Source organism: Podarcis liolepis, assembly GCF_965112155.1.
Source record: "Podarcis liolepis genome assembly, chromosome: 13".
NCBI classification, from domain to species: domain Eukaryota; kingdom Metazoa; phylum Chordata; class Lepidosauria; order Squamata; family Lacertidae; genus Podarcis; species Podarcis liolepis.
The window spans coordinates 25,880,869-25,895,381 of NC_139573.1; the positions used below are offsets into that span (position 1 = coordinate 25,880,869).

The 14,513-nt window shown below is 42.2% G+C and overlaps 3 protein-coding genes across 3 annotated transcripts in view; 1 reads left to right on the forward strand and 2 right to left on the reverse strand.

Annotated features, from left to right (window-relative positions):
- Positions 1–14,513, reverse strand: part of LOC310691042 (olfactory receptor 14A16-like) — a 242,514-nt gene that overhangs the window by 69,869 nt on the left and 158,132 nt on the right. The gene's annotated exons all lie outside the window — the stretch shown is intronic.
- LOC310691631 (olfactory receptor 6M1-like) lies at positions 2,043–3,081 on the reverse strand (the record flags this gene model as incomplete). The annotated part of the gene is made up of 1 exon (XM_083471489.1): positions 2,043–3,081. The coding sequence occupies one exon, from the start codon at positions 3,079–3,081 to the stop codon at positions 2,134–2,136; it is 948 nt and encodes a 315-aa protein (XP_083327615.1). The 3' UTR covers positions 2,043–2,133.
- Positions 9,922–12,654, forward strand: LOC310691046 (olfactory receptor 6M1-like; the record flags this gene model as incomplete). Its single annotated transcript, XM_083470645.1, has 2 exons — positions 9,922–9,980; positions 11,680–12,654. The coding sequence occupies exon 2, from the start codon at positions 11,704–11,706 to the stop codon at positions 12,652–12,654; it is 951 nt and encodes a 316-aa protein (XP_083326771.1). The 5' UTR covers positions 9,922–9,980; positions 11,680–11,703.

Here is a 14,513-nt window from a genome sequence, read left to right on the forward strand (position 1 = left end):
GTCCAAGTCCCACCTATAGCTGCCCCTCAGCTGTTGTCACATATGACTTCACATGCAGGGGAGGTGGGAGTGACTTGAATGAAATGGCCTTACAAATAGGAAGCCCCAGATTTCCAGATTAGTTCCTCAGGCTGATAGTTCTCCATTCCTGCTGTAGAGAGTTGCTGGAACTGGAGGGTGGGGCCTGGGTCTGCATCTGTTCTGGAAATGCTAGATGCCAAAGTGCAGCAGGTGTGGTCATGTTGAGTTAGTAGCCACAGAAGGCCATGCCCCTAGTATTGACATTAGGCAGGGCCACCCCAGAGGCAACATTCAGTCTTACAGTCTCAAAGATCAATGCTGAATGTTGGAAGAATTTGAACTTTGTGAATTTCAATGTGAGAAGACTCCACTCACCTCTCCCAAATTAATAAATCAGGTGGATTTTGCACTTCTCCCAACTTTGTGACAGTGTTCTCAGCTCATGTAAAATGTGTAAGTGCATTATCAAATGTTCATTTTAAACTATTTTTAGAAAGATACATTTTGTGATTCAAGGACCCGATCCCTGCTTGGGAAATAAAGACACGTGGACACAGTATATTAGGTTAATGGGCAAGAAAAGGCCACAACTTTATTGATTACAGCATGTGAGAAGGTATAGGCATTGGAACTCGAAGCAAAAAGTGAGAGCAATGGCATGAGATGGCTGGCGTGGCCGCATTTGAGTGGCAAACCACGCCCCCTCTGTGCTCAACCGGGGGGCGTGGCACGCCAGCAAGAGTATGGGGCAGGGGGCGGAACGCATGACGTGGGAATCGTCTCCCGCTCACAACACCTCCCCTCCGGAAGGAGGAGAGGCCTTGTGAGAAAAATACATTTGTTCAACACTAAACTTAACATTTTGACATGGATTTATTTATATATGTAAGCATCATTACACTTTAATGCAGAATTGAATTAATATATGCAATGGTGATACAGACTAGAAATATACTGATCCAACTACCCCTCGTTACACATCACTACTGTGTCTGAACAAAGCTCTGAAACCAGAGCATAGAGTTCCATGTACTGGTAATTAATATAGACATAGTCAATTTATTTATAAACCACATATTCTACAAATACATCTGTGCTTTAATCAGTTCACAAAAAATATCGGAACATATTTTGTTGTTGGCGTCCTTCTTTCTCAGGACATGATGAAAAAATACATATGCTGTAGAGACTAATGTGGGAGAGACATGTTTTGTTGTAGCTGGGGCAGATGAAGGAGCACATTTACAAACCATAACAATACTTCATGACACAAAATAATAATGATGGTGACAATTAATATTCAACAAAAATAACAGTTCATATAGCATACATGAAAATTCAAGAGTGCCAAGTTCAACAAGTCAAGCAGTTTCACATCCAAATGCACCATCAAAACCTATGGCATCAGTGCCAAGTAACCTCCTACCTTTCATGGATCCCCTATAAAGACTCTTATGGCTGGAGTATGGGGAAAAGCAAGCAGAAACAGCCATTCACTGATGAAAAACACAGTTTCTTTTCCCTCACAGTTCTTCTAGAAGAAGTTATGAAGGCTCTTGGAGTGTGGGGCAAAACATGTGAAACCAAAGTCTCTCCCTTCCCCTCATATTCACACCATACATTTAAAGTGAATTGCTTTCCCTCAAAGAATCCTGGGAGCTGTAAGTCACTCCTCACAGAACTACAATTCCCAGCACCTTTAACAAACAACATTTTGCCTGTTTTGCTCTGTTACCAAAGGGACACTTGGGGGGAAGGATCTACTTAAGAAGGGGGAGGATCCAGCTGCAAGGAGCAGAGGAACAGGAACAGGAGGACCTGGCAGTATATCAGTCTCCCCTGGACCATAGCTGGTTGAAGAGCTTGGTCATGAATAAGGGCGTAGTGCTACAACTGAAAAGACTCTCACTCTCTGTTCACAACCCGCATAACCTCAGATGGTGGGGAACATCTTTAGAGAAGAAGTTTCTCTGTAGATTAGTGTAGGAGAAGGCAATTCTCCACAGTCATAAAACCCAGTCAATATGCACTATGGACAATGCAATCTGTGCTGGTTTATTGAAAATGTGAACTTTCATGTAAGGTGTATATTCTGAAGGTGTATATAGTACATTAGTTGTATTTTATTCTGGAGGTTAGCTTCTTTAGGACATCTTTTAACACCTCTTTCATTTGTTCATTCCTTAGACTAAAGATGAAAGGGTTCAATAAAGGTGTCAAGATGCCAGAGAAAATGGCTAATGCTTTGTTCATGCTCATGGTGTCACTCTGGGATGGCCTGACATAAACAAAGATGGAGATTCCATAGCCCATGGAGACAACAGTGAAGTGGGATGCACAGGTGGCAAAGGCCTTCTCCCTTCCCTTTGCAGAAGGAATTTTGAGGATGGTACTGATTATGTAGACGTAAGAGACAGCAGTGAATGAGAGAGAGCCAAGCAGTAGAAGCAAAGACCCAATGAAATCTATGAACTCGATAAAGCTGATGTCAATGCAGGCGAGGTGTAGCAAAGGGGCACTGTCACAGAAGTAGTGATTAATGACATTAGGTCCACAGTAAGGCAACCTCACTTTCAGCACTGTTGACAAGAACACAGACAAGAACCCACCGATCCAAGAGCCAATCAGCATATTGACACAAACTTTCCCAGTCATGAGAGTGGGGTACCTAAGCGGGTAGCAGATGGCCATGTAGCGGTCAAAGGACATCGCAGCAAAAAGGATGAACTCTGTAGAACCCATGAAGAAGTAGAAGTATGACTGAGCAAAGCAACCACCAAACGAAATAGTTTTTCTTTCAGCCAGGAGATTGGCTAACATTTTAGGCACAACACACGTTGTCATGAGTATCTCGATTAAGGACAAGTTGCTGAGGAAGAAATACATAGGGGAGTGAAGGCGATGATCAGTGCAGATGAGTACAATGATGAGTGCATTCCCCAGCACTGTCACCAGGTAAATGAGAAGGAAAACTATGAAGAGGATGATCTCCACATTTGGTTCATACATAAATCCAAGCAGAAGAAATTCACTGACATTTGTCACATTCTCTATTTCCATGTTATGGCATCCTGAATGAAGGAAGGAGGGGAAGGGATGATCATCAGTACTAGCATTGTAAACTTCATTGCAAAGAATAAATATAAGACCCATATTCCACACAGAGTTATATTACATAAACAAGTACCATAATGAAAAGCAAATGATAGTTGTATTGTATTGTATGCATTACTTGATATTGCTTTGTAAGGATGGGATCATGTTTTCTGTTTCTACGAAGCATGTAAATGTAAAGACTGAAGTGATGAAACATATTTTGCCATCCTTATTACCCGATGATCAGGTAACAAAAGTGTTTGTGTGTGTGTGTGTGTGCAACGTATCATATATGTAGAAGATTTTAACAAGCTACAATATAAATACTATTAAAGGATTGAAATATGTCTAAAATACTGGGTTGCAAGTGAATGTAAATTTCCTTATGAGTAAGCGTCACAATAGGTTATACTACAAGTAATCATAGATAAAGTTGTTCTGCATATGACATTAAGTGTTCTATCCCAGACTATAGTGCAATAGCTTTTATTGTACAATATTTTAGTAATAAGTAAATTATCAGAGTAAAAAAAGAGAGAGAGAAGTATCAGTTTGGCAACAGGTAGGTTTCCTTGAGAATCAATTTAGTTTATATCCAATTTATTTATTTCATAAAATTTATACATCACTTGATTGTAAAAACAAACAAACCTCAAGGTGATTTACAAAATTTATTGCTATCATACAAAAATTCTTGTTTCAAAATGTTGAGCTCCTCAAGTTTCATTTTACTCCCATCTACAAAATCAATCTTAACTGCATTGTGAAATTAGCTATGGAAAAGTAGTTGATTCTATGAAACCATCAAATGAATGGTTTCATGCATCAATGAATAAATATCAATGCAATAGTTTAAAGCATATTGGAGCTATATTGGAGCCTATATTCTGCAAAGGTGACTTAGACATATGTGAAATGACTAATAAATAAAATCTATATTATCATCTGCATTTTCTAGAAAACAATATCCCAGTTTAGAATGTCTGTAAGCATTCAGTTGATAAATGGTTGGTACATGTGTATATTGTGAGAGTGAGCAAAGCGAGGTATCGCAATTATCTTACCTTGCAAATGCTCAAGTGTTCTTCTGTATGCATAGGAAAGATCACCGGTAAGATTTCTAGGTGTATGTCGACGTCAGATAATGTGTCCAGAATAATGCCTCTCATCTGCAAAGTGGTTGGTTTTTATTACTGCAAACTGCATGTGGTTTCTGAATGTAACTACACTTCCACATTTATCAAATATAAGGTCAACATCAAAATAATAACAAAGTTTTCCCGCTGCAGATTTTAAAGAATGAAAGCAAATGCAAATTGTTAATAATAAAACCCAAAAACAATTGACCCCTACACAAAGTAGAGAGAATAACACAGCCGTTCTGAAGATGAAATAGTTTTCCTGCCCCAGTCTGTTATAAGGATGGTTGGATTCTGTTGTTTCAAACTTTATGCTGTTTCACCTTTTCCTTAGGGAATGTTGCTTGCTACCCCTGACAACATCCCCAGGGAAAAAGGGAATGGAAGAATATTTGTGTACCGTATTTTTCGCCATATAGGACGGACTTTTTCCCCTCCAAAAATGAAGGGGAAATGTGTGTGTGTCCTATGGGGCGAATGCAGGCTTTCGCTGAAGCCTGGAAAGCGAGAGGGGTCGGTGCGCACCGACCCCTCTTGCTCTCCAGGCTTCAGGAGAGCCCCGTCGCCAGCCCCGCAAACTCGGGGGACAGCGGGAGAGGCGCAGCGGGCCTTTCCCACTGTCCCCCGACTTGGCTAGAAGGCTGGTGGGGGGGAGAAGCCTGCTCCTCCCCGTCGCCAGCCCCGCAAACTCGGGGGACAGCGGGAGAGTCGCAGCGCGCCTTTCCCGCTGTCCCCCGACTTGGCTAGAAGGCTGGAGGGGGGGAGAAGCCTGCTCCTCCCCGTCGCCAGCCCCGCAAACTCGGGGGACAGCGGAAGAGGCGCAGCTTGCTTCTCCCTCCCCCCCCCGCCAGCCCCACAAGCTTGGGGGATAGGGGGATGGCGGAGCGCCGCCACCCCGCTATTCCCCGACCTGATCTGGAGGCTGGGGGCGGGGGAGAAGCAAGCCTGCTTCTCCCCCCCACAAGCTCGGGGGATGGCGGAGCGCTGCCACCCCACTATTCCCCAACCTGATCTGGAGGCTGGGGGGGGGGAGAAGCAAGCCTGCTTCTCCCCCCCACCAGCCCCACAAGCTCGGGGGATAGGGGGATGGCGGAGCGCTGCCATCCCACTATTCCCCAACCTGATCTGGAGGCTGGGGGGGGGAGAGAAGCAAGCTTGCTTCTTCCCCCCCCCCCCGCCAGCCCCACAAGCTTGGGGGATAGGGGGATGGCGGAGCGCCGCCACCCCGCTATTCCCCGACCTGATTAAGCAAGCCTGCTTCTCCCCCCGCCAGCCCCACAAGCTCGCGGGATAGCGGGGCAAGCTGTCCCTGAAGGCAGAAGAGGGAGACGGAGCACTCCGTCTCCCTCTTCTAGCTTGGGATGGTTGTGCAAAGCCTCTGCGGGGCAGTGCTTGGGGATGGCTGCGCAAACCTGGGGGGGGGGGAATAATTTCCCCCCTAAAAAACTAGGTGTGTCCTATGGGCCGGTGCGTCCTATAGGGTGAAAAATACGGTATATATGCACCCAGGACACGTATAAATTTGAGGAGAAGATGCCCACAACATTTCATCACATGACTAAAAAGAAACTTTTTGGTTTTCTTTAAAGAAGTGAACAAACATTGCAGAATCACTTTAACCAGATTGTGGGACTTCACAGCTGGCAATGCAAATTTGGCTGTGAGCTGGGAGGAAATAGGCCTGGAGAACGGTATAGCTATGAGGTGAAGAACTTCATCAGCCTGGACAAGAAGACCCTGACCTGGACAGTAGTCGAGGTGCCAACCCAGGTGACCAAGGGGGAGTGGGAGTGTGAACGCAATGCCACGCTGACCTGGAAAGGCTACTTAGAGGAGGAATGTATGGAGTAATTTAAGAAACTCATGGACTATAGCAAGACAGCCAGAGGTGAAGGTGACCAGGAAGGCTATGAAGGTTTGAAGACCTTCCTTTGCCAAGCCCACAGCTTCTACACCAAGGGGATTGATGCCAACTGGGTGGAGGATGGGGAGATCTGACAGGAGGGCACCTTCTGTGGAGTGGTCACACCCAACTCAGAAAGGACCTACTATGCTTTGCTTGGCATCAAGACAGACCCCAAGGAGAGGGACCACTACTTGTGCCATGTGGAGCATGACAGCCTAAAGGAGCCTCAGGACATGGCTCAGGATCTCCCACCCAGCAGCGGAGCAAACCGTTTGGGTGCCCTGTGCCCAGGGGTGGGGCCAACCGCCCATGGGAGCAGGGCCAGCTGCCTGCAGGGTGGGGCAAGCTGGGGTAGAATGCTCTGCGGGGCCTCTGAGGAGTCTGCCTGCCTCTTCCCACTCAGCCGCCCTACAGCTGAGGGGGAGGCAGCAGGTGCACCCTTTGGGTCAGCGTTGAGCCTGCGGGTGCCCAAGCCACCACGTCACTTCCAGGAGAGACGTGTGGCTCGGGCGCGCTGCAGGCCCTGTGGTGAGTGCTGCCCAGCATTTTGTCACCCTTCAGTGGTGACACCCAGGGTGGACTGCCCCCCCACCCCTGCTCCCAGCACCACCCTTACAAAAATGATTCACCTCTTGTGTTAATAGAAAATATTACAGTAGGCATGAATGTAAGAATTTCGGCAGAACTTAATTATCAGGAGACTAATTAATATGACCCACATTTTAAATAAGAATTCAGTTGTGCGTTTCCACAGGGAACTAATGAGTCAGGGAATGTGGGTTAAGCATTTCTTGGAATTTATGTAAAAGTTTTTTGGGGGGGATACAATTATTTGCCTTTCATTATTTTGAAATTAGGTAGAAAATATATCTTGGGAATAATGAAAGCATTGACACTCCTGGGTAAGATGGCAAAGAAAGAAATACAGTTTTGCAGCTAATTAGTTCTTAGAAGTTGTTAGAAATGTTTATCTATGGAATTAAACAGTATTAATCAACAACATATATTTTTCTGGTTGACATTTCTGATTAGCCAAAGCAGGCATTTAGTATTTTGTTCAATCTACATAAATCCACTTGGAAGGTACTTTTACACAATGCTTCCTGTATAAACTTATAGTGTGTGGGATAATTCTAAAATAATTTCAACATAGAGAAAAGTACATTTCTAAATATAATATTGAACAGTTTAATCTCTTCATTGCTGATTTTATTCTATAAAAATATAGCACAGTAAAGCATTAAGGAGACTTATTATTATTATTATTATTATTATTATTATTATTATTATTATTATTATTATTATTTTATACCCCACCCATCTGGCTGAGTTTCCCCAGCCACTCTGGTTGGCTCCCAACAGAATATCAAGCATTAAAAATGCCTCTAAACAGGGTTGTCTTCAGATGTCTTCTAAAAGTCAGATAACTGTTTATTTCCTTGAGATCTGATGGGAGGGCATTCCACAGGGCAGGCACCACTATTGAGAAGGCCCTCTGTACTCAGTAGTGCAGCAATATTTGCTAAACTACTTTATTTACATATAATACACTCAGAGCATTCTGACTTAGCTCCTTCCTCTTTCTCATCAGGCAGCAAAGAGAAAGAGACAAAGGACAATAGTCCTACATTCTGGAACACAGTAATATAAACATCCTGTCTCTGTCACTTCCCACTATGTGGAATGAAAACATACACTGTCATATGATAAAAAACCAATCCCATGACTGCAACACGGGGCAAGAATCCTAACAGTAACTAGGGACTACATGCAAACAGAAAGAGACTTCTGATTGTGTGTTGGGACAGGGAATTTTGCAAACAAATGGGTACTGCATGCTAGAGCTGTGCACAAAAATTTCAATCTGCCCTGAAGCCCTTGTCTATGCCCTTCCTACTACAAGATTGGGCAGATTTGCCTTGGTCTAGTCTGGAGTCCACCCACCTCACCCCAAATCCATCCACAAAGCCATTTGGGTTACGGTAAAGGTTTGTTTTGTTTTGTTTTGTTTTTACAACCATATAAAAAAGCCAGGAGGAAATCCACCAACACTCTGCAGGATCTGATTCTATCACTTAGCAGCTGTCCAATTCTAAATGGTGCTGCTCCTTCATGAGGAGCTTCCTTGCATGCAAAAGAATCTGCTTGCAAAGCGCTAAAACTCCTTCATGAGGTCTGTGTAACTCAGATGAAATGAACATTCACATTTTATAATGTGGGAGCCCTTTACAGGCTCGCACGCGGTGCTACAGTTCCCAGGGAACTATCTAGTAGAGAGGTGGCTGGCCTGCCTCTCAGTAATATTATTTGGAGGTTCGTGCCCAGCCTCAGTAATCAAGTTTCTTGCTGGGAGGCGGGGCCAACCCCATTTATAATTAGGGGGTGGAGCCGACAGTATCCAGGCAGTCGGCTTAGGAGATTCACCCTCCCTACCCTCCCTTTGATTAATGTTTTCTTGTTTGCGAGTTAACTTTTTCTTCCTGTTTAGCTGCTACGGTCTTTGACTGGTAGCTGTTGAAGGACCGGGAAGGAATTTTCCTGCATTGGCAGGTTTTGTCTTCACCGTAGCAATTAATCATAACTTTGGCGGTTATGGCCTTGGGTGGAATTCTTTAGTCTTTTCTTCCCTATAATGGGGGGGGGGGAGGTTTGAAGTGGTGATTCACCCCCCTGCAGCGGTGATTCCAGGGACCACTCTTAAAGGGGTTATATATAATGGGTTTCACTGGCCATACACTGAAAGGTCGTCAGTGAACTACTCTGCATGCGGGGATATGGGCTTGGCTGCCTGCTACACTTACATCTCACAGAGCACCCCCATATCCCATTTACCCTGACGAGCCCCAGTTCCCCCCAGCTGGGAGGCTGGGAGGGATACACGCACAAGGCCTAAGCCAAGGTCTTCCTACATTCGGAAGTTTAATAATGCTGTGGCCTAATTTTTAATTCCATAATGTCAAAATCTTTATTCCTTTCTTATGATCCCTGGGGGCTGGGGGCTGCAGCACCTGGTCACACAATGATACCTTCTGAATGCTGCTGATGCCTTAGACTCAGGAGACCACATTCTTGCCACTAGCTCCCTATCTTGGTCACTTGGTCAGCATTGATGGCCTTGCTATGCTTCCCACTTAATAACTCTAGTCTAGAATATTTTGAAGTATGCATTGTACCCCCCAGCATCGCCCCAAGAGTAATATCCATACTAACTGGGCCTCCAAGGACTTTTTTTATTAATTAGTTTGTTTATTTATTCAGGTTGTGTGGGGATTGAATAGACATCTTTGATGCACGTAGAGAGACAGAAAGAAGGGCTGAGGTTGCCATTTTTCTTGCCATTGCAGGAACTAATTTTAAAGTCAAATAGGTCAGTTTTTCAAAACACTTGGTGTTGGAACCAGTCTTTTCAGCAAGGTGCTCTAGTGCTTTATGGAGGTCAGAACAGACTTTACTCTTAGCAGGATTCATCGCTAGACACATGGGGTTTTAGATTGCTAGTGGATAAAAAAATATGTTAAATCTAGAACTTTAGTGCTCCTTTCCACACAGAACTCATGGATTTATGCCACTTAACTGTCCATGTTTTAACAAGAAATGCAGACATGCTAAATTCTAGACTTATTTTATTGTCCTTTTTATTGTGTGCTTAACTTGTTCATATACCTGTTATTACAGAACCTATAGGAAACACTTAACACGTATGATTTTCCTTACAAGAACTAGTCCATAATGGTCTGGCAGTAGCCATCATACGGCAAACAATTTTATTTTTCTTCTTTGATGGACATGTAAGCATGGATAACTCAGTCAACAAGAAAGTGAGTAATTACAAAAATCTATCATCTATCTCTCTATCTGATGTTCATACCAGCATATGAGGTGATATAGCTCAATGGCAGACTACATTTCCATGTAATGATTTCCATGTAAATATTCTAAGATTCAATCTCTGGCAGACTGCCATCATGAAGACAAGTAGTTGGAGGTAAAGCCCATCAAAATTACTGGGCTTCCCTGTCTCCCAACTAAGTAAATGTAAGAGGCACTAGCATCCTGAGGTGTGTGGTTGATGTCTTAATGTAGATATCAGAAGGAAAGGTTTGGTTGATCGAAATGGTAGCTGCCCATCCTTCTTCATGTAACTCACATGTTACTACTGCTTGTTTATTTGAGGTTAGGGAGATATTTGGATTGGAAGAACATACTGCAAAAGTAAAGAGTTTTCCAAAGGAAGTTAATGCTTTTCTCAATTTTTGGGAACCTCTGCAGTGTGTGTCCTAGTGTGTCCTTTGCCCTAGTGTGTAATTTTATACCCACTTAACAGCAATCAAACCCTGATATTAAAAATTTATAGCACAAATATATGAAATTTGCCCTCTCTAGCCTTAAATGTACAAATGCTGCTAGTGCATATACACATACATTAGGACATTATGTTAAACTGTTTCATATGCAGCAGGTAAGTTAGTGTTGGAGCAACATTATAAACTGGAACTGTGTGTGCATTAAGCACTTGTTGTCCAGACACTTTCATTATCTATATCACAATAAATAAAGAAATAATAGTACACAGGATCAAATGCACAAACAGAGAAATTTGATGACTAGTTTACAAATTAAGCTTGATTTAATGTGCACGTGTACATTTATACAAGTAATGTACAATTGGGGCCAGCTAGCACACATCTCTAATGAGTGACTTTCATGTTTAAACATATTGCCACAGGAAAAAAAAAAATTGTATGCCCTAGCATCACCCCAGTGCAATGTTTTCCAAATGACTTTTCCAGCTACTAGTCATCAATTAAGTAGCAATTAAATGTAGATCAGTGAAGCAATGTGTATGTTTATATGAACAAGGTATTTATGATTATTAACTGAATGTATACACTAACTATAATATATAGAAGTTTGGTGATTAGTATTGGACTTAGACAAGGGAGATCTGCATTTAAATTCCTGTTCAGCCACAAAGATTATTGGGTGGCATTGAGGCAAGTAACCATTTTACAGCCTAATCTATGTCTAAAGGTGACAGTGAAGATAAAAGGGGGGGATGTTCATCACCTTGAGCTCTTTGGAGATAAGTCAAAATATACATTTAATAATAGGATCATTCTGTGACATTATGTCTCTTATGAGTGACTCAAGACATTCCTAAATGTTATAAGCAACTGAGGAATATACTTCTGGGAACCAAGCATAAGATAAGGTAGGGATGGGGAACAACTGACACCCCCCATTGTTGTTGGACTACAGTTCCCATTATCCCTGACTATTGGTTATGATGGGCATGGCTACTGGATGTTGGAGTGAAACTTCTGGAAAGCCAGAGGTTCTCTATCCTTAAGCTATTTATTTTCTCTCATACAGCAAAGCAGGAAAAAGCCAGTAAAAGTCAGGTCCAGGAAATCAGTCAGCTGGCTGTCCTGCAAAATGGTGGCAGTCTGGAGGCATCTGAGATGTAGCACTGTGGTTCCGATACCATTTGTAACAAGATGCTTTCTCGTTATCTAGGTGGAGAGATAAATATGATGAAACATGGAAAGGAAGAATGCAACACATGTAACTGAATTCATCCTAACTGGTTTTCCAAATCCTTGGGAAATAGAGATCCTCCTTTTTCTGATATTCTTCATCATTCTGATGGCAACAATGATTGGGAACACCATAATCATAACTCTTATAATAATTGATTACCGCCTACATTCCCCCATGTATTTCTTCCTCTGCAACTTGTCTGTCATTGAAATTTGTTCAACTCTGACAGTGGTGCCCAAAATGATGCAGAACTTCCTACTGGAAAAGAAATCCATCTCTTTCTATGGGTGCCTGGGTCAGTCATATTTCTATTTCTTGTTTGGCACCTCTGAATATGTTCTACTGGCTATGATGTCCTATGATCGATATGCAGCTATATGCTACCCACTTCGTTACAGCACAATCATGAGTGGGAAGGTTTGTGTCAATCTTGTTGTAGGTTCCTGGATGAGTGGATTCTTCTCCATACTTGTTCCCACGGTGATGAAGTTAGGCTTGCCTTACTGTGGCCCTAATGTGATCGATCACTTTTTCTGTGACAGTGCCCCTTTGCTTCACTTAGCCTGTACTGACATCAGCCTTGTGGAGTTTATTGACTTCCTCGTCTCACTTCCCATTCTTCTGGGTTCTCTTTTACTGACACTCATCTCTTACTTTTATATTATAAACACCATTCTCAGGATTCCTTCTGCCACAGGAAGGCAGAAGGCATTCTCAACTTGTGCCTCCCATTTCACCGTGGTTACAATTGGCTATGGCACCTCTGTCTTCATTTATGTTAGGCCTTCCCAAGCCAATTCTATGAGCTTCAACAAAATTGCCTCTCTGGTCACAACTGCAGTGACACCCTTGCTCAACCCCATTATCTTTACATTTAGAAACCAGAAAGTCCAGGAAGTTTTTAGGGACTCAGTTAACAAGTACATAAAGAAAAGAAAAGAAGGAGATTGAAAAGGGCTGTAAATTTACATTTATTCCACCCACACCCCTTAATTTTCTTCAAGGTGATAATTGTAGGATACAAGGTTCTCACTTTAATCCCCCCACCCCGGTAGCCTTGTGGTGTAGTTTAGGTTGAGAAAAAGTAAATGGCCTGAGGCTGCCCAATGTGCTTTATGACCGATCATGGATTTTACCCAAATTTCTTCTTCATCACAGCATCCTAGACTTTACGACAAACAAAACATATTTAAAATTATTATTAAAAATGTTCTAAATTTGTATGTCTATATTCTCTCAAATTTGTTTTTAGATGTTCTGTAGAATCTGTAATAATGGAACCATCCAACAAAAAGATGATATTCTATTGTTTGTAAAGCATCTCTTGTATTTTTGTTTAAAACAAAAAATAAGGGTAGAAATGTTGAAGACAATATATTTTAGCCACAATAAATCAATTAATAAATTCTTGGTTGGATCTTATTGTGTTAGCAGTCATGGAAATATGAGAAGCACTTTAAATACAGTATATTAATTTTAAAAACTCCAAGAGAGGAAAAAGACAAGGGGGGGAAATGTGGTGGGATTGCAATGTTAAACCCAAGTCAAAATTAAATGAATATTTTAGGACTAAGGTTGCTTCCAGATGACCTGTTTATTGTAGGGTTGTGCACTGCGTTCAGCCAAAGCCCAAATCCTGAACTGAAATCAGCTGATTCAGAACCAACTGATTCAGCATGTAGCCTCTGGAAAGTTGCTCAGAAGATAATGTGGCCCTCATACTGAAAAATGTCCCCTATCCCTGCTATGCACATTCCGATGGGCTTATCTCTAGACATACATAGGACTATGCTGTTAAAATCCTATTAATTTTAATGGAACATGTTGCACATCAGATCTTAGTGTATTGCATAACATTTTATTTAGTCCCTGTGGTGATTCTGACAGTCTCATGAGAATCATTTTATGAACAAATTTTATTTAATCAGCTGGAAGGGTATAGTTGTTAAAGGATCGTTTGGTGAGCCGTAGTAGCTGAGTGAAAGCAAGAGAATATTTAGCACCATCTGAAATTACTCTTAGAAAGAATATGAAACCTTTGTAGGTCAGTTATCATATGTGCACCAGGGAGGTCATCTGAACAAGCGGTTTTCTATTGACTGAATAAGCTATTAAACAGCTTATTCTGGAGTACCTCTGAAGTGTGTGAGGTTCCAAAAAGATCAAATCCAATTCTACAACAGCAATGGCAGGAACACAAATGAATATTCCTCTGATCTCTCTGTGTCCCCAAGCATCTTTAGAATGTATCGCCTGGAAATGCAGCTGATTATTTTTTGCTGAAGATTTGGTTTAATGGTAAAAGAACACCTGTGAAGCACGGAGCATGATTTATGTGAGTCACAAAATGCCTTATAAAAATTAAAATCTTCTGTGATATTATGTCAGTTACAAATACATTTATTTTTAAAATATTTTTTAGCAAAGTGGGTTGGGTGTTGAGTGTTCGGTTTTTTTATCTGAATAGAATTTTTTTTTAATCCCCCCGCAGGAAGACCCATATGCAGCCTCCATACAGCAGGATAAAGTAACATAATGCAGGGATGAATATAAGGGCAGCATTAATAAAGGATATGGATAGTTAAGGACATCAATGAATATCTCAAAGGTCTCCTCCTCCTCCTCCTCCTCCTCCTTCTTTGGCAATCACTCGTAGCCAAGTAAAATTGTCTTCCATGGACACAGTCTTAACAGTGTGTCCATAAGTGACTGTGGAGGCCACACGTCCTTCTACAGTGGGGATATAGGTCTCAAAGGTAAAATAAGGCTAGCAGGAGGAGAGCCTTTGGGTGCCACTACAGGTAGCAAAA